Raw genomic sequence first — 23469 nt, 5'->3', positions numbered from 1 at the left:
GAGCCGCTGCCACCTCCACCAGCCCGCCCGCTGCCGTCCCCACCCACCCACCTAGTTACCTGCCTCTGCCTCTTTTCCCTACCCCTCCACCCCGCCCTCTCCAGTCTCCGGGCGGCCCTGGCGCTCCTCAGCCCGGGTCGCAAGCCCCGCCGCCTCCCCAGAGGAAGGGTGTTTGCGCGCTGAGCAGGGACCGGGCCCTGTCCGCCATGGGGCTCGCCGCCCGCCGCGCCTGACCCGGCCGCCGCCGCCGCCGCCATTGACAGCGCGCCGCCGCGATGCCGAGCGGCAGCTCCGCGGCCCTGGCCCTGGCGGCGGCCCCAGCGCCCCTGCCGCAGCCGCCCCCGCCGCCGCCGCTGCCGCCGCCCGCGGGCGGCCCAGAGCTCGAGGGGGACGGGCTCTTGCTGAGGGAGCGCCTGGCCGCGCTAGGCCTCGACGACCCCAGCCCGGCGGAGCCCAGCGCCCCGGCGCTTCGGGCCGCGGCGGCGGCGCAGGGCCAGGCCCGGCGGGCGGCGGGGCTATCTCCGGAGGAGCGGGCTCCGCCCGGCCGGCCCGGGGCCCCGGAGGCGGCCGAGCTGGAGCTGGAGGAGGACGAAGAGGAGGGGGAGGAAGCGGAGCTGGACGGAGACCTGCTGGAGGAGGAGGAGCTGGAGGAGGCAGAGGAGGAGGACCGGCCGTCGCTGCTGCTGCTGTCGCCGCCAGCGGCCACCGCCTCCCAGACCCAGCCGATCCCGGGCGGGTCCCTGGGATCGGTGCTGCTGCCCGCCGCCGGCTTCGATGCTCGGGAGGCGGCGGCCGCGGCCGCGGCGGCGGGGGTGCTGTACGGAGGGGACGATGCCCAGGGCATGATGGCGGCGATGCTATCCCACGCCTACGGCCCCGGCGGCTGCGGGGCGGCGGCCGCCCTGAACGGGGAACAGGCGGCCCTGCTCCGTAGGAAGAGCGTCAACACCACCGAGTGCGTCCCGGTGCCCAGCTCCGAGCACGTCGCCGAGATCGTCGGCCGCCAGGGTGAGTGTGGGGAGTAAGGAGGTCCTTCGGGGCACAGCCCTGGGCGTGGGTGGGGAGACCAAAGGAACGAGGTTGGGGCCAAAAACAGCGGACCTGGCGAGTCCCCCAAGTCCATCGCAAAAGGGCCGAGGGTCGACCAGCTGAGAAGGTGGGTCACCTTGCGAAAACCCACGCTATTCCTCTCGTTTTGCCTGATAAAAAGTGTTAAGTTCCTTGCGCCACCCAGTCCGGTGGTGTTCTCTTTACTCGGGCTGTATTCGCGGAACGCCGGGCTGGCGTGGCACCAGAAACCTCAGCGAGGTGGTAAAAGGTCGGGTCAGAGGAGTTGTGGATTCGGTGTTGTATACGGAGAGCTTCGAGACGGCAACTTTGCGCAGCCGAGTGTCTGTCTGGTAAAGGCGCTCAGCTTCCCCTTACCACAGCTTATTCAGACAGAGAGACGGACAGAAATGGAGGCTTGTAGAAGCTCATTCAAGAGGGAAGGGATGTTCAAGTGGTCGGTATCACCACCATCCCCCGCCCCTCCGCTGTTCAGAAACAGGTTTTGAAGAGCAGCCTAACTCTGTTGATCTTACTGTATTCCCCTCAGTCGACACATTTTAACTCTTGATACGGCACATGGGGTGTCTTTTAGAACACTTTACCGTATACGATGAAGAAAAATTGGATAGGAAGATGATTAAAGAACTTTATGCGTTTATACAGTTTTCAATAAATTCTCTTCTTCACTTGCCAGCACACCAGTACTGCAGACAAACTCCTCCCACATCGTTCAGACAAAGGACCTATGTCTCAGATTCCAGGACTAGATTTGTGAAGGTGGGGGAAGGGGATGCCCAGAGTACCTCTGTATCCGACATTTTTAGGGAAGGTCCTGTGCTCTTTAATGTAGCCTTTCCCCCGTTATTAAAGGGCTCAGTATTACCTGCTGCTGCCTTATTGCACTACAGCTTAGTCTGTTTGATGAATGCCTCTTTACTGTTAGGTTGAGAGCATTGTTGGGGTCAAATAAAGAGATGATGGCGCTGCTGCTTAAATGATCTCATCTTTCCCAAGTGATCTAAAGTACATATAAATAAGAGATCTGTTGAAATGGTGGCTTCACGTATCAGAGTTGGCTCATTTCTTATCTCTAGAATTTTAATAAGAAAAACCCATCTGAAATCTGGAGAGAGGAAATAGCTTATTTTCAGACTGCCTGATGATTGGCACTTAAAGGCACTGTTCAAATCTGGTTCTATTACATTGAAATAGAGTTTATTCCTATAGTTGGTCTGGTAAATCAGTTTCACATGCCTTGTTTGTTTGTTTGTTTGTTTGTTTGTTTGTTTTTGGCGATATCTAGGATAATAACCCGGAAGAGAACTATTTCACCTATATAGGATAAAATTATAACATCTCAACTTACAGATACAGAATGAGTTGGTCATTAATTTAAGAACTTTGAGGAACTGCTTTGTGTCAAGCTTGTATTTTGCTAGCTACTGAGTTTGTGGTATGGAGTTGAAATATGAGGTTGATTCAGAAACTTTCTGCCCTTAAGCAAACAGTCTAATAAACAGTGGAACACAACTAAACTAATGTGAAGTTAATGGCTCTGTCTATAGTGTGGCAAAAAAAAAACCCTTGACCCTGGATGGCCTTGGAGAATGGATAGAAGCTTACTTAGCAAACAGAGTTTGAAGAAAGACTGAGGAGCATTGTGAAGAAAGCTGTGGAGGTGTGATCTCTAGGTGTGATCAGCAAGTAGTGTTGAGTTTTGTTAATACTTAGGGTCTGGAAAGGAGGGGAGTTGTGGAAAAAGGCTAGGTAGGTGGGTGTTCAGGCCAGAATATGTAGAACCCTGCACACCATACTAGGATGCCACTTGCTCAGCGCAAGTCGCTTTCAGTGTGCTTATGGCGATAGTCGAGGATAGCAAAGGAAAAGAACATTTACATGCAAATTTTACTGAGGGACAAGATAACATATTTTGTAGATTTAGTTTAGTATAAACTCTTGTCCTTCACTGTTTTAAACTCTTTAAAGCACTATAAAATGATCTTTAACTGTGTAAACTGTTATCTTTATACAAATCCATTACTTAAAAGTAAACTGAATTAATTCCAGGATTTTATTTTATACCATCTATTACATGATAGCAAATGAGATAAAGTCTTAGTTTTTCTTTTTAGGGTTTTGCTTTAGGGTTCATTAGCAAATGTGAATCTGTTTATGTTTTAGGACATGAAGACAAATTGCTGACTGTTCCTTTTGCACTTAATGTTTTCCCAGAGTTGACAGTACTGTTAAAAGTATGTCATCATCCTCTATCATATCTTAAGAGCAGAAAGTCTTGCCCTTTTCCTGTTTTGAACCATTCAACTAGTGGATCATTGACCCTTTTGCTACCCCTGCTCCCCAGCAGCATGGTAATAAAACCTGTAAAGTATTTGCTCAGTACTCTGGATGAATAGGTGACTTCTAATGTTCACATCCTTCTACACTGTGATAATTTCCCCATAGGAAAGTACCTGTCCTAAGTGAGTAAAACAGGGGAAATCATATTTTCTTATTTGCTTTGAAGGAGTTAAAATTTCATTCTTAAAAATTATTCCTGCTGTTTATTCATTACCTGAAGTCATAATTTTCTGTTTGACATCTCTTAATTGGTTTTGGAAATAATTGTGTTACAAATGGGGACGTTTATGACTTCATCTCTGAAGCAAAGAATAGGACAAATGGAGTTTTGAGTCACAGAGACTAGCAGCTTATGTAGATGGCCTCTAGTTCCTGTGTCTTTCAAACACACAAACCACTGCTTTTGATAGTGATGAAAGTTGGCAGAGTTTGACCTAGTATTTATACTCCCTGGTAGCATATGGTTGTTTGTAAATGTTAACTTGGCCTTGTTTTTTAAAGCTTTGCATCTGTTGTGAAACTAACAATACTGTAAAATAAAGCCAGGAACTAAAGAGGCTTATTAATTATAAAGAAGTTTTAGAATATGGATTTCAAAAATAAACCTGACAGCAGATTTTAAGACCTAATTTTGTAAACTTAGAAACATCTCTTTTTAAGTGTAGTACCTGCAAGACACGTTTACAGTTGTTAATAGATTAATTAAAGTCAACAGGTTTTGTTCAGTTTGTACAGTCATTGATATCCAGTTAGACTAAAAAGTGAATTAAAGTAGAACTCTATACCCGTTCTTAATACATTATAATTAAATGTTGAATTTCATGAATTCAGTTGTTTAAAGACTCATAACCCAAGGTTTTATATTACTAGTTAAGATAAATGTGCATATTCAACTGTTTTCATTATGACTGATGGTATATGTGTGTTTTCTAGCCTCGAAGAGTCATCTTCAACTTTTTTTGATTGTACACCCTGTCAAAAATTTAAGCTTGTACTCCCAATATCTGAATATTTATTTATGAATATTATGTATGCTAATATATATTATAAAACTAAAAATTTTAAAGAATGAGGTAAAAATGACAATAGGATTTTTAATTTTTTTCTCCACTCCAGTGGGTTTTCTTGCACCCTACTTTGGCTATCACTGAGCTAGACATTTTGGAAATATTTTTCTTCTTTATTGAGCTACTCTGTCTCCACAGATCCCCAATGGTAGTATGCGTTGTCAATTTTTAAACAATTAATACTTTACATGGTTTCAAGTTGTCTTAAATCATGCTTGTGACAGCTTTTTGAAATTTCTTAGGGTTAGAACCACCCTTCAAGCTCTAACACAACTGAAATAATGTTGTATGCATGTTTGTCAAGGAGAAAAAGAGAGAGCTTGGTCTTACTGTACGTAAATTAACTATTCAAGAAGAAATACACATTCATGAGAAGAAACCCTTTGAGAATAATGCTGAAAGCAGTGTCTTTTTCTTTTGTGGGAGGGGAGAGATTGTTGACCTTCTCTTTAAACAGTGCTGTATTAGGTATTTTACCAGTGCCATTTAACCCTACTAGGTGATTATCACCATTTTACAGATGTAGAAACTGAGGCTCTGAAAAATAACTTACTCAAACGATGGAACTTGGATTTAGACCAGTTTGTTTGATATCAAAAATAAAGTCTTTTCCACTCTTCATTGTTCCTTCAGTATTGAGGCATTTTGCTTTGGAAGATTAATAATATCTTGGGTTAAATTGTGCCCTAATCATCTGAGTTGGGATACTGTATTTCTAGTATGAATAATTTAAAATATCAATATCCAAATTAGCTTATTTAATAAAATTTTGGTGTCTCTACTGCCCAGCAGGCAAGTTATCATAATATAGTTCTAATGTACTAACGAAAGAATCACTTATTTATAGTTGAGAAAGTTATTTGTTTATATATAAGTGCTAGCTTTAAAAATTAAATATTATAACTTTTCTAGGCTTTAAAATTTAAATTTAGTTGATAATGGTTTGTATTAGCTCTGGGACCACTGGGAAAGGTTCAATTACTATAATTGTTTTGCAAATGAGTGGGGGATCTACTGCCTTTTCTTCCTGCCTTATTCAGCTAATGAGCTGTTCTGATTCACTAGGGAGGAAATGTGAAATAAAGTGGTAATTCAAGGGTGTGTTTTCTACCCTGTGGTTACCAGCAACCTAAAAATGATCCAGGGAAGCCGCACATTTGAGAGCTGTTACTCTTGTTAGGAATTTCTACATAGAAAAATTCCAAAAATGTTTATGGGTTGTAAATCTAGGTAGTTCCTCTCTACATCTTAAGTTTTCAAGGAAAGGCAGCATTTAGTTCTAAGGGTGCTTAATATATTACTGATTTGGTTTTGAATACTTTTGATGATTGTACAAATTGAAGAATTTATGGAAAGTTTAATACTTTTGCTTTAAACTGAATATGAAAACATTTGAGAAGATATGTTTTAATGTAAGAATACATGTTGTAAACTATCCCAAATTGCCTGTAACATAACATTCTCTATTCAGCTGTGGTATTTTAGAAAGAGCCAGCAATCAGAAATAGATATTCCTGAATTCTGTATTTTGTGCCAATAACTCACTTTGTGATCCTGGACAAGTCAGTTAAACTCCCTGGGCTTCAGATTCTTTTTTTGCAGTTGGATGTAATCAAATCTACAATACCTCTAGAGACTCTGAATGATACACAAATCAATTAGCATATCAGAAACTATAAGTGATAAGCACATGTTACTTTTGTTAAGGTAAATCTGAAATTAATTTGGAACCACTCTTTAATCTTGTTCACTCTTTCTCGGCTTTAGCAGACAGTTTCACACGTTATATCCTTCTAATTTAATAGAACTAGAACCAACTGATGTCTGAATGCCGGTTAGATACCTCACACTTCTGTTGGGATAGGCTGAAATTATACTGTGGTAACAAAGAACTCCACCATCTTAATGTTAAAACAACCAAGGTTTGTTTCTTGTTCACAGGGGTTTTGCTCATTTTAGTCATTCAGGGACACGGGCCAATGAAGCAGTCACCATCTCAAGTGTTACTGACCTCTCTTTGTGCCAGAGGATGAGAAGATGGCATAGCACACGCTGGTCTTTAAGTGTTAGACCAAGAAGTAATATTTATCACATCCACTCATATTTCATTAATCAAAGCAAGTCATCTGGCCACACCTAACTTGAAATGGGTGAGAAATTACATTACAATCATGTGTCCACAAGGAGAGAGCCAGAATCTTGATGAACAGCCATGGTGACTACCATAGTACTGTTTTATAATTAATGGGATTGTTACAGAATTTTAAGCAATGTAATTTCTGCCATGTGAAATTTGTAATTTAGTTAAACTCAAAATGAAAAAAAACCAGATACTGATGTTCCTGAGATACTAAATAAGTGTATTTGCAGTTATAGAAAAAACTTCTCTAGGAAGCTGCAAATACGAGGTGTCTTCAAAAAGTTCGTGGAAAGATTCATATTGTTTTTTAATTCTACTTTTCCACAGACTTTTTGAAATATCCTAGTTGATCATGGATAATCCATTTTAAATCCCATTGATATTCAGGTGATTCAAAAGAGATAATGTTTTTTATTAGACTGCATCCTTAATGCTTCTCTGATAGCTTATATATCATAATTTGTGGGTTTACTTTTAATTTTTTCTCCTTGGTTACTATATAGAGAATTACAAAGATTAAATCTGATATATAAGCCTTTAAAATAATATCCTAAAGAATTACAAAGATTAAATCTGATATATAAGCCTTTAAAATAATATCCTAATGTTAGGATTACCAAGCACAACTATACAAAATTGAATGTATGCATAGCCTCATGCTGTTTGAATAGTTTGTCTTTATTCTATAACTGGTTGTGTGAAAATTAAGTTACAATGAGTAATAGAACCTCTTTCATGCTAGTGTTTGGAATTTAGGGACAATTCAGGTGCACGGTTGGTTGTCTTTGTCTAGTAAGCAAGTACTACAATTCATTGATTGCATGCAGGGAAGCCTGATTTCACCACTAGTAAAGTTGTATCATAATCTTAAGACTAGGTCTTTAAGATAATGAAGAAAATTATTTAATGAAAACTGCAGATGGAGTTGAAGGTAAGCATAAAGAATTTGGTTTTGAATATGATTGAAGGAGAGAGGGGAGGGAAGGGGAAGATCTCCCCAAAAGTTTACAAGTATAAAAAAGTATTTGCATTTGGGGCTGACCTTTTTATTACTATCCCCCTTCTCTGTACCACTCTCCCTTACCCTTTGCCTTATCTTCTGACCTTTCCACCAGTACCATTTAGTATATTGCAGGAAAGTACACTAAACTTGGAGTTAGAAAATTTGTGTTAGTTTCATCACTTGTTGCCTGTGACCTTGGACAGATCACTTTAACCTCTCTCAACTCAGTTTCCTCATGTGGAAAAAACCTGTTCCATCTACTTGTTCTAACCCAGTCTCTCCCTCCCCTTCTTCCCCATCCTCCATTTGTTGTGAGGATCAAGTTTGAGAAGATGTCATTAGTATAAATTCTCTCTGCAATTGAAATTATAGAGATAATAAATTATATATGAGGTAAGGTAAAGTTTATAATTTTTTTTACTACTAAATTTCTTTTATACTCTGAGCAAATGCTAGCTGAAACCAAAAATGGTCATTTTCATAAGTTTTTTCTAGGGTACACCACTAACTAAGTTATTTAAATTATATTTTTAAAAGTTTACAGTAGGTTCTAAAATTTATTTAAAATCAGAGCTGGAGAAATATATTTCCTGGTAAAGAACTAAGCTACTGTGGGAGAGAATCATTTACAAATGATACTGATTCCATTTTATGGTACCAAACAGAGATAATTCTGAGGTTTCTATTAACATCCTCTAAAGGGCATGAACATAATTTAAAGCTGCTCAGTTACGAAAATTGTTCTGCCTTTCATCTGTAATTTACACTCTTCTGAATGGTTCAGCTTTAGTGAAAGGCCAAATATAAATTGTTTTGTTAACTGTTTCTGATCCTCTTGTATAAAAGAATTAAGTGGAAAAAGAGTGTGGATAGATTTCTGTTTTTAAAAATACCTGGTACATGCAGGTGATTCTTCTCCACTCCTAAAAATCAACTGGGAAAATAAGACAGGCTGGGAGAATGGTAATTTAGGATTCCTGAGTTTATAACTTCCGGTAATTCTAGGCTTCGGGTTTCTTCATGGATAAAATCAGATTGACCTAGATGATGTCTCATAGCTCTTGTATTCTGATTTTTGTCCAAAGAGAGTCCCTAAAATCATGTACATAAAAGTTAACCAGATTTCAAGTTACCAATTAAATTGATTTCGTATCTCCTCCCAGTTTTGCAAAGTTGGTAATATCTTACCTAGATTGTTAAGATAAAACATGGTATGTTTTATCTCTAGGAGATGGATTCCTTAAATGTTTTTAACTCCCTGTAGAAAATCACTTCATTTGTGGTGGGTTTTTTTAATAACAAAAAAACACTTGAGTGTGTCAGACACTGTGCAAAACCACATGTTCCATCTCATTTGATATATTCTTATTTCCACAGTACAAATAAGGAAACAGGTCTAAGGAGGTATAAGTAACTTATCCAAGGTCTCAAGCTAATAAAGTTGAAGACTTCAACACTCCTATCTAAGTAGGTGATAGAACAAGCAGACAAAAAAATCAGCAAGGATATAAATTTGAATATCACCACCACCATATACCACCAACCAACAATATAAAAAAAGAAAATGACAGATCAGTATCTGCACATGAACGTGTACAGACACTAAATCCTTTTGGTGTTTGAAATTGTTATAACTGAATCATAGTCATTTGTTGCTCTTTAGTATAGGTTAAAGTACCTGAAACACATTAGATATTTGCTGTTTCTTTGAATGAACCAAATTATTGGACTAGAAACTTGCTATTTATTATCATTTTACTTTCCATATTGTAGTTATTGGGGTTTTCTTCCCTCTTGCCTTTATTCCTAGCCCTTTGTTTAAGGATCCAGTCAACCTTGAGTTGTTTGGAGCTTTTGTTTGAAGGATAGTAAATGCTACTTGATCAAATCCATTAAATGTCCATATGAATACTGATGATACACAAAACTAAAATCACATAAATTAAGCTGTTGGAAGTGCTGTCATAGTGATCCCTATTGTGAAACAGAGTATTCTTAAAAATTTTAGAGAATCTTGACTTTAGAAGAGCTACACGAAGGGCACTTGAATCCTAGAAAGGAAAGTTATTTATATTGTGCATTTAGGGAATACATTGCATTCTTAAGCTAAATTATTATTTAAAACCTTGAATTAAATTGTGTGCATAAGAAACATTCTCTTATGGGAATTTAGCTGATATTTATTAGTCTTTGAAGATATAATATTGAAGTTGAGTTCTTGTAAAGTAAAAGGAGCTTTTGAATAGTCTGTGTAGCCTATTCAATGGGAAAAGGCCCTTATTTTATATAAAATCATTTAATGTGACCTTCCCTTCTTAATTCTAATATATCATGAAACATGTAAAATGATGTGCCTTTAGGGGGAAATAGTATAGAGAGTAGTAAAAGGAGTATGGAACTAAGACAACTTGGGTTTAAGAAAGTAAGCTCTCTTGCCCTTCCTAAACCACTCTATTATGATGATTAAATGAGAATATATTTAGAAGAGAGCTTAGAAAACTGAAAAGTGGTCTAGAAATTTTTATTATTTCAAGGCTGAGTCCTGTCCCAGATGTCAGCTGAGTTTACTCATGAAATACTTGCTGGGAGAGGTGGGTGGTAGGAAATAGTTCTAAAAAAAAATCATAAAAACAACCCTTTTGTTGAGTACTTAACTGAATAATAGGCATTATAACAAGCATTTTTAATACAGTGTTTTGTTTAATCCTTATATCGACTAAATGAGGAAAGTGTCTTTAATCTTAGTTCCTCACACGTGAAGGAGACGTAGAGGTTTAGTGGCCTGTTCAAGTTCACAAAGCTGGTTAGTGATGGTCCATCCAAAATCTTGTGTTCCCAACCATTATTCTACCAACCTTTCCTTGAGGAAAGAAAAATAGATACATGCATATGAGATAAGGTAGAATCCAATTGTCCCAAGTGCTTTTTAGACTTCAGAAAGAGGAGCGGTGACTATTTCCTAGAAGAGGGACTTAAAAGACCTAATGTTAAAATAGCAGGTAACTGGTGGTAGATTAGAACCCAGCCCTGCAGATAATCAGTTTTTTCCTCCTTGTATTGTTTCCTTTGAACTGGACTTTGAAGGATTCATATATGGTAGCGATAATAATGAGTTATACCTAGGTTTGTATTCTTCATTTCAAATAGCTTTTCACACATCTTTCATCTTTCCCAAATGGTCATGTTTATTATAGGTAACTCAAGGAGGAGAGAGTGTGCTGGGAGGGTTCTCCAGGTTATTTAAGGAAAAATCCGAACAGAAAGAAAAGAGGAACAAGACATGTTTAGCAGATGATGAAGTCTGGGCAAGGGGGAGGTGGGGGGGGCGGGAATTTAATGTCAGGCCAAGGAGTTCTATTTTTCTTGAATGTAAAAAGTGCTATTCTGTGAGTTTAAATTTCCTCTCTCTGCTTTTATTAAAGAGTATAATGATTTCCCAGTAGGATCCTTACCCCTTCAAAACAAAACCTCTTGGGGGAGATTTTTGAAGAAAGGTATACCCAAAGGAAAGTGAAAATAAATACACATAACACAGTTTTGATGTTTGTTTGCAAGGGTTTGAGCTTTCTTAAGTCACCTTATGTATGTAGGTAATTTATGAAATGAATGGGGAATATAATGGATTTAATTTCTGGAAAACAAACTCCTCTTTGTCAAAGATCAGCAACACAAGACCTTGAAATATATATACTTGATATTAGAACGTAAAAGTGGTCATGTATAGCCCCTGCTTGCATCCTTTCATTCTCTCAGCATTTTTCTCTTGATAATTGTGATGACCTTTCAGGTAAGTTTTCCTGCCTCCAGTCTCTTTTTGCAGTTTTTATGCTCCCACCAGCCTAACATGCATATCTGATCATGTTACTCCTCTACCCCAAATTCTGTGCACCTACAAGATATAAACTCCCTTGCCTGACACTGAAGATTTCTGCCTCCCCATCCAGCCTTATCCCCTGTCGTTCTACTCTCTAGTCACTTCAGGCTCTTCATAATACCCAACCAATCATAGTATCCCGACTGTGCCGTCTAGTACTCATGATTCCCTGCTCTTACACTTGGCATTTCCCTTCACTTTCCTCACCTGACAAAACCATTTTCTTCAAGCCTCAATTCAAATGCATTTGAAGGCTTCTTTCATTTACTGTAAGCAGTGAAGTCATCTCCTTTTGTATGTACCCCTTGTTTCGTATGCCTATTTTTATAAAAGCAGTTATTTTATATCAGTATTGCTTGCCTGACTTTCCTCTCCAGACTGATCTCCCTAAGAGCAGAAATGATGATATTCCTTTATACCACCTGGAAGGAGTTTAACATTTGAATGAGGCAGTTCAGGCATTAGGTTGAACTTTATCTCACCATTGGTAAAATGCTCTTGGGCCCCAAGAAGGAGTGATTTAGCTAGGAACACCAAGGCAAAGCCCTTAGGACAAGTGGAAGCCAGCTTTTGCTTTTGTATCTTCTACCAAACCATTCACCTCTCACCATAAACAGTCACCTAGTAATAGTCATTATCAGCACCTGGCTTAATATATTTCTTTTCTTCCTATTTGATTTTTAGCCCTATCCCATTACCCTATTCAAATGCCTGATTCCCCAAACCTTTCCTGATCCTATCTTATGCCTATCCACTGCCCTGGCCATTGGGTTACTGCTATTTCTGGATTGGGGTTTAAAATTTTCATGGACCAAATACTTTGTACAAAAGCTAGGTACTTGGAAGAAAGAAAATAATTAGAGGAAAGGAAAAGAGTAATGTAGTAGGCAGAATAATTCTACCCACCCAAAGATGTCCACATCCTAATTCCCCAGAAACCGTGAATATGTTACTTCACTTGGCAAGAGGGACTTTGCAGATGATGTAATCAAGGGTAGGGACCTTACTATGGGGAGGTTGTCTGAGATCATCTCAGTGGGCCCAGTGTAATCACATGAGTCCCTAAAAGCAGAAAGCCTTGCCCAGCTTGGTCTGAAATCTGAGATAGATTTAAAGCATGAGAAGGACTCAATCACCATTGCTGTCTCTGAAGATGAAGGGGGCCACAAGCCGAGGAATGTGGGTGGTGTCTAGAAGCTGGGAATGGCCCTCAGCTGACAGCCAGCAACCAAACTCAGTCCTGTAACTGTAAGCAACTGAATTCTGCCAACAACCTGACTGTGCAAGGAAACAGATCCTCATCTGGAGCTTACAGAAGGGAATACAGCCCTACCAACACCTTGATTTTAGCCCTGTTGAGACCCCTGTCAGATTTCTGACCTGTAGAACTGCAAAATAATAAATATAGGTAAAAGTGTAAATATATGTAAAAATAATAAATTTGTATCATTGAAGCCACACTGTTTGTGGTAACTTGTTACGGCAGCATTAGAAAATTAAAGCAGGTAATAAGACAAAGGACAGAAAAAGATTTCTGGACTTTAATTGAATTAATGGCAATTCAGTATTCACTATAGCACCTTAATATAGTACTATATGTGCAAAGCTACTGCTTAATTCTGATTGAGAGCCCTCCAGAGTGTCTCGTTGGATACTGAATAAGATTGTAATACAGACACCTAACATTTTAACCTGTGCTCTCTTAGGACAGTGATTATGGAGTCTTTAAGGGCTCTGAGGACCCTGTAGTAGGCTTCTATTACTACATAACAGTTATTGCTAATTTAGCGGCTTAAAACAACACAAATTTATTATCTCGGTTTCTGTAGGTCAGAAGTCAGATATGATGGGTCTAGTTCTCTGCTTAGAGTTTCAGTGGGCTGAAGTCAAGGTATTGGCCAGGATTGCAGTTCTCAGCTAAGGCTCGTGTCCTCACACAAGCTCACTGGTTGTTGGCAGAATTCGTTTCCTTGAGGTTGTAGGATGGGGAGGCCTCCATTGTCTTTCCTAGCTCTCAGCTTCTAGAGGCCACCCACAGTTCCTTGCCATGGTCTCACTATAGGCAATTCACAACATAGATTGTTTGCTTTCTTCCATAAAGCCAGAGCCTGTTTCTCTGACGTCCTCTTCCAAGACCAGCTGGAAAAAACTTCGCCCTTAATTGACTTGTGATTAGGTCAGGCCCACCCAGATAATCTGGATGATCTCCCTATTTTAAGGTGAACTGATTTGGATTGTAATTATGTTTGTAAAATTCCTTCACAGGGGTTCCTAGATTAGTGTTTGACCAACTGGAAGAAAGTATGTATACACAAGAACCAGGAATCTCAGGGGACCATCTCAGAATTCTGCCTAAAATACTACCTATAAATGCATGTGCCTTTTTTAGGAACTTAATAGTAAATGATGAACATCTCCATGGACTTTTATTTTTCTGCTTAATTATAGTCTGCTTTACTGGTGACCTAAATGTTAACTCAGTTCTGTATCACATAGTGCTTTTTCTATTGGGAGGTGGGAACAAATGGTGTAGATAGGCCATATAGTCTTTTTGCTACCACCTAAATGAACCGTGGTTTAAAAATAAAAATAAAACCGTGATGCAAAATCCTGCTCTAGGTGTCGAAGATATATTTCTGGTGACTAGAAAAAAAATGATTTTTTAAAATTCAATATTATAAATATGTGTAGGCTCTCTGGCTTCCAAAAGCTACCTTAGGTTGCCATCGAGCAGAACTATAGTATTATCATTCTCAAATGTATGGAAATTCCATCTGCAAAGTCAGATCTTAAACCCACATCTTCTCGGTAATTCCACAGCCCTTCCACTTCACTGGTTTGTTATAAGTGCATCATTTCACACGTTTCGTGGAACTAGAAAGTGGCCTTTAAGATGATCTAGTCTAATGGGTTTTTTGTTTGTTTTTAGTGTAATGGCTTCAAACTTTTCCGACTGTAACCCACAGCAGAAAGAACATTTTACATTTATCCCATTAAACACATTAAGTTCTTTTCTGATATTGCAACCCATGGTTTGAAAAACATTGAAGATACCATCATTTCCTTTTCTTTCTTCCAACTCCTCCCCTAGCAACAGAGGTCCTTCCCTCTTAATTTCTAAGGCTGGGAGAGGCACTGTTTAACCTGGAGAAGCAAGGCAGAATCCTTTGCTGTAACCAGGGAGTGGGAGGAACAGAGTTCTAGCTGCAGCTAAAGGGCTTTAATGTGAAACACAGCCCCAGCAACAGTGACGGAGGAAGGGAAATTGGGTTCTTACAATGGTGAAGTAAGTTGGATACTTTCTATTTGGGGAATTTAGTTCCAAACCAAGATAAAATACCTAAGGAAGTTATTAGTGCTACCCTAGTTCTTGACCTCTGAACAGTCTGGTCTAGCCTTCTGTCCACTGACTAACTTGAATACAGCTTGCCAATGTGTTGGTTCTCATCTGTAGCTGTAAGAAAACAAGTGTTAGTTTTAGAATTTTAGAATTACAAAACCTTGTTTAGAGATTATAAAATCAATTATGCTACTGTTCGTGTAATTTAAAATCTCAGTAGTACTAGCCAGAAGTCTTAATTGATATGCTGAAACTACTAAAATGTGTCATTTCCTTATATTAGTTTTTCTTTTCTAATTTAGTCATATTTCTTTGAAAAAGTGAAGCATTTGTATGGCTCAAAATTTATAAAAAATAAAGAGTATACAGAGAAAACTGTCTCCCTCCTACTCTGTCCCCCTAGGTCAACCAATATTAGGAATGCATGGTTTTTCGTTGTATGGCTGTACTAGCCTCACACTAATCCAGACAAGTAATATAATACAGAGGTCATTTTGTAAGGATTTCTACTAGATAACTCTACTAGTAGGATTGTAGGAGAGCACAAGGATATATGTACTTATAATTTTGGTAGATATTGCAAACTGCCCTCCAGAAAGGACAGTTTATACTCTCACCAGTTAAAATAAAGAGGGTCCTTTCCCCCACTTTTACTAGCATTCTTATAAGGTTTTTGATAGTGGACAGTCTTGTTGTTGGAAAATGATAGCTCAATTCCTATGAAAATGGGAATTTCCATCTTCAGAGCCATTTGCATATTTGCTTTTCTGTGAGCTGTTTCATTTACCTGTTTTGCTACTGGTTTTTTGGTGTTTTGATTTGCAGGGGAGGAATGTGTGTGAAAGAGAGAGGGAAATTAGCCATTTCTGAGATGAGTTGCAAGTATTCTTTTTTTTTTTTTTTTTTTTTTTTTGCTTTGTTCTTGGTGACTTTTGCCATGCAACAATTTTTTTTTTTTTTTTTTATTTACCAGTGTTTTTATGGCTTCTGAGTTTTGTGTCACTCTGGGATTATAAAGTCTTCCATGATTTTTTTTTTTTTTTTTTTTGTCTTTTTCGTGACCGGCACTCAGCCAGTGAGTACACCGGCCATTCCTATATAGGATCCGAACCCGCGGCGGGAGCGTGGCCGCGCTCCCAGCGCCGCACTCTCCCCAGTGCGCCACGGGCTCGGCCCTCTTCCATGATTTTTAAAAATGTCTTTGAATATTCAAGTGGAAACCTAATCTAAAATACACCAAAAAGCATTTTACCTCCCCACCTGCAAAATTATGTTTTTTCTCCTTTAGTTTGTATCACGTTTTAAAAACTCTACCCATTCAAGTGGTCCCCAACTTTAGGATGTATTCATATTCTAGAAATCATGTTAATTGTTTGGGACTCCTAATATATATTTTCCTAAGGAAACAATGTTATGATTGGTAAGGTATCTTGTAGGTCTAATCCAAGTTTAGGGTACTGTGTTAAAACTGTCATAAAATTTAGGAAGGGGAAGAAATATATTCCTCTATTTTAATTTACAGTGGTTTAAAAGGGGTTGGCTTTGCTGTCTTCCTGTTACCTCTTTCCCCTGATGTGCAAAACCTAATAAGCACAAGACCTTTTTGGGTAGAATAGGCATATCTTGCATCTTAGAAGTGGTCTAAACTCAAAACATCCTTCTTTTCTCTATTCAATGAGCCATGTATTGAGCACCTATTTATGAGAACCAACCATATAGGCCAGATAGTGTTCTGTGGACCTTTAAGCGTATTTCCTTCTTATAATAATATACCTACTGGTAGGACTGAAAGTTGCTGATAGTCTCAGAAGTATTTATTTGGAGGAATTTCTTAATTTAGTTTTCTAAGGGTCAATATAGAAAAAGTTGAAAGGGGCCAGACTGATACTCTTAGGTTAATTCTCTCTTTGTCCTTAATAGAAATAGAAATGGTTCAGTGTTTTTCTGCAGGATGATCACAATTGTCTGTTATTAGGAATATGGTTCTAGCAGACTGCCTTCTTGCTAAGTAGTAGCCCATTGTAAGTTACGTATCCAAATAATAACAGTAACTCCCCTGAGTGTAGAGTATGACCAGTTGTGTGTTCACACACCCGTTTCAGAATTTCTTAGGCATCTCTCCATCAGTCACATATTGGCCAATGGAAAATGATCTCAATTCTCAGCCCCACGCAACACCTACTGTGCTGAATGAGGGAGTCTCTGGACATTTATCCTGTATGAATAAGTAGATACAGAAGTTTTGTTGCTCTGGTCTTTTCATTCATTTTCCATTGTGGAGCAAAAGCGTAGCATTTTCCTAAACTCAGAAGGTTCACTACCAATTTAATCTTCCTGTAATTGTAGATGTAAACTTATAGCATAATAAAAATTCTCATGTTTTACAGTAGCATAAATTTGACTCATTGTAGAAACTCATTCATAGTTTCCCCCAATCCATCCCCTCCCCTGGCCCTTACCTCGTCTAGTTCCTACACTAAGTGTTTTTCTTTCTGTTTTGCCTTTAGCCCTTCCCTCCACCCCCAGCACTGCCAACCCACCCCCACCAGTCATCTCAAAAATATAGCCTTAAAGTTGCAGTACTTCTTCCTAACCTTGATGTATTATGATTCTTATTTTCATAACTGGTAGCTCAGTCTCCAAGTTCCCCTTTTCTTAAACTAGCTCTGTAGCCAGCATTGAGATATTTGAAAGTGTAATAAAATCAAGGAAAAATTAGACATCTGGGAAAGCTCTTTGGGGAAGGGAGACACCATCTTTAGGTCACACTCAGTGGTGCTTTTACTCATTTTAATTCTCAATTTTTGGAGAACTTCATTCAAAGTGTTTTCATGATATGTTCCCTGGGATCCAGTAGGAAGAAACCAGCCATTTCCTTATGAGTTCCACAGTTGTTTTGAGTGTCCTATAATTGAAGTTAGCAAAATCAACTCCCTTCAACAAGGTTAGTTTAGCAATATGGGTCCAGAACATGAGTCTTGAAAGCTAGGCAAAAAAGTTTAGATCCAAAGCAATATGCATAAGAATGGCCTGGTGTTCTTCATATAGAAAATCTTTCAACAAATGTTGCATAGTCACCCCATGTATATATTTATATTATAGTCAACCACCCAGTGCTTTGGAAATGCTTTGGAAGGGCACACAAACCAGTCCTGGAGGTAAGGAAGCTTCTTAGAATATTAGACTCTAAACTAAAACCTCTGAAGGGCTAGCAGGAGTTAAGCAAGCAGAGCTGGGAGTAAAGAGGCAAGGACAAAGGAGCATCTAGTTGTGGAAGCAAGACAGCATAGAAATACATAGGATTTTAATATGCCTGAAGCATGCAGCAAGAGTTTAAGGAGTGAGAAAGGGGGAAAGGAGAGTAGTAAGAGATGAAGCTAGAAGCAATCAGGTACTAGGTAAAGAGGGGCTTTGTATGGACTTTATCCTTATGATAAAAAGGGAGCCAGTAAAGCACTTTATGCAAAAAAGTGATCACGTGGCCTGTGCTCTATTTAGAAAGCATCATCTGGCCAAAGTGAATATAGAGAGTAGATTGGAGCAAGGCAAAACTGGAGGCAAATAGACTTATTTGGGGTGGTGGGGGCAGGGGGATATTACATTTATGCAGGTTAGCAATGATGTATGTATACATGAAGTCTTAGTTTTTGCACATTATTAATTTACTGGAGACAAAAAAAGGAAGGGAAGTTTAAGAGCAAGACCTCCCAAGTTGTGACACATATCATCTATAGCACTTAGCTTCTTTATTTTGAGGAACTAGGAATAGCATGATATGTTTATGAGAACAAATCTATTGTGGAAAACTTCATGTTAAGATCTTTGAAAAGTACTTGTATAGCTTCAGTTTTATGCCTTAGTTGTATATTTGACATTTTAGGTTACAGTTTGAAGCCCTGTAATCTTGCATAGTTGGCACTGGTAATTGAGTATTACTGGAAAAAAGTTGGTTAAAGAAGGGAATTATAAAAAGTTATGCATATGTATCTAAGATGTTTTATTTTGCTTAAATATATTTAGGATTTGGGGCTAAAACCTTTTATTTGAGAGTAGTCCTTCTTTAATAAAACCATATCCAGCGCCCATATTCCATACAATCTTCATTACCTGTTTTTTTTAAATTGAGCAAGAACTTTACAGTGAGCACAAAATCATTCTGTATTACTTTTTTTATTCCAGGCTTTTATAGTTGTCTCATCCATGCATATAATTCAACAGCAGATTTTTTTTTTCTTTAAGGTACTTATCTTTATTGCAATTTTCAAAACTATTCAACTTAATTTTCATAGAAACACAATTTTTTTTTTTTTTTTTTTGGCACTGGTTTATGTAACAGTTTAGTTACTAGTATGAGTACAGCTAGCGTAGACAAGATGGGAATAAACACAGCTGACTCTTAATGAGCCTACAGTTCAACTGGTGGGAGCAGAAGTGAGATGACCTACCAGATGTGAGCGTTCAGTTTGTTGTTATCATCAATTGAGTTTTACAGAAGAAAGAGGAATTTTAAGTTAAAATGTTAAGATCATTAAGTGGAAGTCAGTTTAAGAACTTCTGTCGTACAATTGCATAAAAATTGAAGTTCTTGGACTAGCGAAAAGACAATAGATTTTGAAGTCAGACTAGGCTTAACTTTGGGTCTGCCACTTACTAACTGTGTAAACTTTGGCAAGTTGTACAGTTTTTCTGGGCTTCAGTTTACTTAGCAATAGAAGGAGAGTAATAATCTGTCTGGTTCTTAAAGTTATTGTGTAGATTGAGACAATAGGTATTATATGTCTCACCTGTACATTACTGTTTCCCTTTGCCACCAACACCCTGCAACGTAGTTAATTAATGTTCTGAAAATCAAACCCACTCATGGTATAGCTTACCTATGTGGACTACTTTATGCATTACTTGCAAAGATTAATAGCAAGAGGAAGAAAACAGTAAATCAGACTTCTGAATTTAAGACCTCCAAGTAAAGGTACCATCTTTTCCCAAATGAAAGGCCACCAGACAAGTATACCTCTAGATCTGAGAATATTAGTGGAATTAGGAAGATTTTATCATATAGTGGTAAGTTTTTATGGAAAAGAATAAATTCTAAAACTAAGAAAAATAAAATAAGATAAAAACTGTTTCTATACAGATGTTTAGCTTGAAAATAGCTTTCTGTGATTTGTTTTTATAAATGTCATTGAAGTAGATGTTGATTCTTATGAAGTGTTTTCTTTCTAACAGGTTGTAAAATTAAAGCACTGAGAGCCAAGACAAACACATATATCAAGACACCTGTTCGTGGTGAAGAGCCCATTTTTGTTGTCACTGGACGGAAAGAAGATGTTGCCATGGCCAAAAGAGAAATCCTGTCAGCTGCAGAGCACTTCTCCATGATTCGTGCATCTCGCAACAAAAATGGCCCTGCCCTGGGAGGGTTGTCATGTAGTCCTAATCTGCCTGGTCAAACCACTGTCCAAGTCAGAGTCCCCTACCGTGTGGTAGGATTAGTGGTTGGACCCAAAGGAGCAACTATTAAAAGAATTCAGCAGCAGACCCACACATACATAGTAACTCCGAGCAGAGATAAGGAGCCCGTCTTTGAAGTGACAGGGATGCCCGAAAATGTTGACCGAGCACGGGAAGAAATAGAAATGCATATTGCCATGCGTACAGGAAACTATATAGAGCTCAATGAAGAGAACGATTTCCATTACAATGGTACCGATGTAAGCTTTGAAGGTGGCACTCTCAGCTCTGCATGGCTCTCCTCCAATCCAGTTCCTCCTAGCCGTGCAAGAATGATATCCAATTATCGAAATGATAGTTCCAGTTCTCTAGGAAGTGGTTCCACAGATTCCTACTTTGGAAGCAATAGGCTGGCCGACTTTAGTCCAACAAGCCCATTTAGCACAGGAAACTTTTGGTTTGGAGACACACTACCATCTGTAGGCTCAGAAGATCTTGCAGTTGACTCTCCTGCCTTTGACTCTTTACCAACATCTGCTCAAACTATCTGGACTCCGTTTGAACCAGTTAACCCACTCTCTGGCTTTGGGAGTGATCCTTCTGGTAACATGAAGACTCAGCGTAGAGGAAGTCAGCCATCTACTCCTCGTCTGTCTCCTACCTTTCCCGAGAGCATAGAACACCCACTTGCTCGGAGGGTTAGGAGCGACCCACCTAGTACAGGCAACCATGTTGGCCTTCCAATATACATCCCTGCTTTTTCTAATGGTACCAATAGTTACTCCTCTTCCAATGGTGGTTCCACCTCTAGCTCACCTCCAGAATCAAGACGAAAGCACGACTGTGTGATTTGCTTTGAGAATGAAGTTATTGCTGCCCTAGTTCCATGTGGCCACAACCTTTTCTGCATGGAATGTGCCAACAAGATCTGTGAAAAGAGAACGCCATCATGTCCAGTTTGCCAGACAGCTGTTACTCAGGCGATCCAAATTCACTCTTAACTATATATATATACATAAATACTATATCTCTATATGGACTCGTAAAGGCATGGGTATAATGGTACCCCCAGTAAATTTCCTAATGAATTCTTATGACTGTTATCAGGCTTTATTGGGATTAGGCTAAAGTTGTTAGTAAACTTATAAAAGGCTGCTATGGTAACACTAAACCTAAGTGGTCTCTTGTCTATTAGTTTGGTTTGAATTATTAATACTATCCTGTAGACCCAGAGACATAGTTTGTATTGTTAAAGCTGAACTTCAACTTGGCTGAGTGAAGATAATCATAGGTTGTGTGAGCCTATGAGAAAGTGTATATGTCTAAGATTTCAAAATGATGAGTCCCAAAGCCTAACCACATTAAGAGTTTATGGAGGGTACTTGGCATTACAGATGATTCAGACACTTCCAGTGCTGCCTTCTTTACACTGCCAGTTTTGACAAAACAGGTTTGTTTTTTATTTTACAACAACTTATGCCTAATTCTGCAGGATTGCAAGTAACTTTTTAATGCATTGTGATTATTCATTGGTAATAGTAGGGCTGATGGCAGTTTACTAGATCACTGGTTATAATTTGGGACAAAAACTGCTACATTGACCTTCATCTCGCCCAGAATGCTCAAGACTGGTATGAGTGGATCAGGAATGCAATTGTGAATTCCTACCCATTGCCTCCCTTGGTGAATGTGGAAATGGCCACCTGGGTTTTCCCATTTCAGGAAGGGCTTTGGGATGCTTCTGTATTGGCTAATAATTGAGGATGCGAACATTCCATTCATTAGTCTGATCAAGCTATTAATTTTTAGACTATAGATCAAAATGTGAAACATTTTATGTTCAATCCATATTTGTCTTGCACATTATAAATATATTTTTATTTTTTAGTAATTTAGGGGAGTGGGGGGGGAGAAAGGGATAATAATGCCCTTGGCATAATTCACGAAAGCAGCTGTGACAACCTCCAATCAGTTTACTTCATTTCAGAACTTTTTCCAATCATAAGGAAAGATTTAAATACACTTGTACATTTCACCTGTGGATGTCTGTAACTTCATCCTCAGTATATTCCCAAATTTATGCTGGCATTGAAAGGACAAAACATTATACAGGTGGGTTTTTCTACTAATTATTTTTTGAAATGTTATTTTCCCAACACAAAAGAACTTTTTTTCTCAGTATAACAAAAATTGAAATCCTATGTGTATTCAATAGTAAATAGACAAATTTTATTTTTTATTTCCACTTGAAGAGTTACATTTCGTATAAAAGTTTACAAATAACGGTTTTTATTTTCATTTTTTCAGTATAAAAAGAAGTTGCCTTGATGGCATATTAAGATGTAATGCTAATTGCTTGTAGAATAGTTAAATGTCAGTATTGAAACCTAATCTCTAGCTGCCGTCTTGTAGATAAAAACGAATGTTCACCAAGCATGTATTTTGTATTTTGTTGCATTGTACACTGCAACTAATAAGCCAAGGAATCGACATATATTAGGTGCGTGTACTGTTTCTAAAAACCACAAACTAAGAATGATAAATTATCAATATAGTTTAGTATTTGCTAATTTTACTACACTCTTTTGTTATGTATATGTAGGGAAGTCATAGGGATTATAAATTCAATTTGAGTAAAGTTTAAAACCATATATTTTATGATAAAAGGCCTTTAACTTAAGATGGCCAAAGCACTGATATTATATATTTGCTGTAAAGAGAATTATAAGAGTTTTATTTTTCTGATATTAAAAGTTACTTAATAAAGACTTGTTTCCATTAACTTGAATGTGTTCTCCTTGGTGTTTTTCATATAATTATTATCATTAGCAGTTTAGACTGGAAAATAGCTGCTTGACAGAATTGAGTATTTTCTAAGTTTTCCCCACTGCCCAACCAGCTACCTGAACTTGCTCTTGCAGTAATTTTGTGTGTGTGTGTGTGTGTGTGTGTGTGTGTGTGTGTGTGTGTGTGTGTGTGTGTGTGTGTGTGTGTGTGTGTGTGTGTGTGTGTGTGTGTGTGTGTGTGTGTGTGTGTGTGTGTGTGTGTGTGTGTGTGTGTGTGTGTGTGTGTGTTCTCTTGCTCTTGGCTTGAATCTGTCATTTATTCTCCTGTCCAGGTTTTAGTTGGTTTTTTTTTTTTTCCCCTTTATTCTCCCTTCCCCTCTCTGTTTAGCTTTTTCTTTAA

General features: G+C 38.7%; 1 protein-coding gene across 1 annotated transcript; it reads left to right on the top strand.

Annotated features, from left to right (window-relative positions):
• The first annotated feature begins 275 nt into the window (after positions 1–275).
• Positions 276–22976, top strand: MEX3C (mex-3 RNA binding family member C). The gene is made up of 2 exons (XM_063077060.1): positions 276–1008; positions 20059–22976. Exons 1-2 carry the CDS (start codon positions 276–278, stop codon positions 21282–21284), a joined length of 1959 nt encoding a protein of 652 aa, XP_062933130.1. The 3' UTR covers positions 21285–22976.
• Positions 22977–23469: the final 493 nt, after the last annotated feature.

The sequence above is a fragment of the Cynocephalus volans genome, chromosome 13 (genome assembly GCF_027409185.1).
Source record: "Cynocephalus volans isolate mCynVol1 chromosome 13, mCynVol1.pri, whole genome shotgun sequence".
Taxonomy (NCBI): domain Eukaryota; kingdom Metazoa; phylum Chordata; class Mammalia; order Dermoptera; family Cynocephalidae; genus Cynocephalus; species Cynocephalus volans.
Note: the sequence above shows the minus strand (reverse complement) of the source record. Positions and strands in the feature narration are given on the sequence as shown.

What these genes read in the sequence shown, in the direction of transcription:
- MEX3C (XM_063077060.1), top strand. Translation starts at nt 276, where the DNA reads ATGCCGAGCGGCAGCTCCGCGGCCCTGGCCCTGGCGGCGGCCCCAGCG. An exon ending in CGAGATCGTCGGCCGCCAGG is followed by an intron (nt 1,009 to 20,058) that starts GTGAGTGTGGGG and finishes TCTTTCTAACAG; the next exon opens with GTTGTAAAATTAAAGCACTG.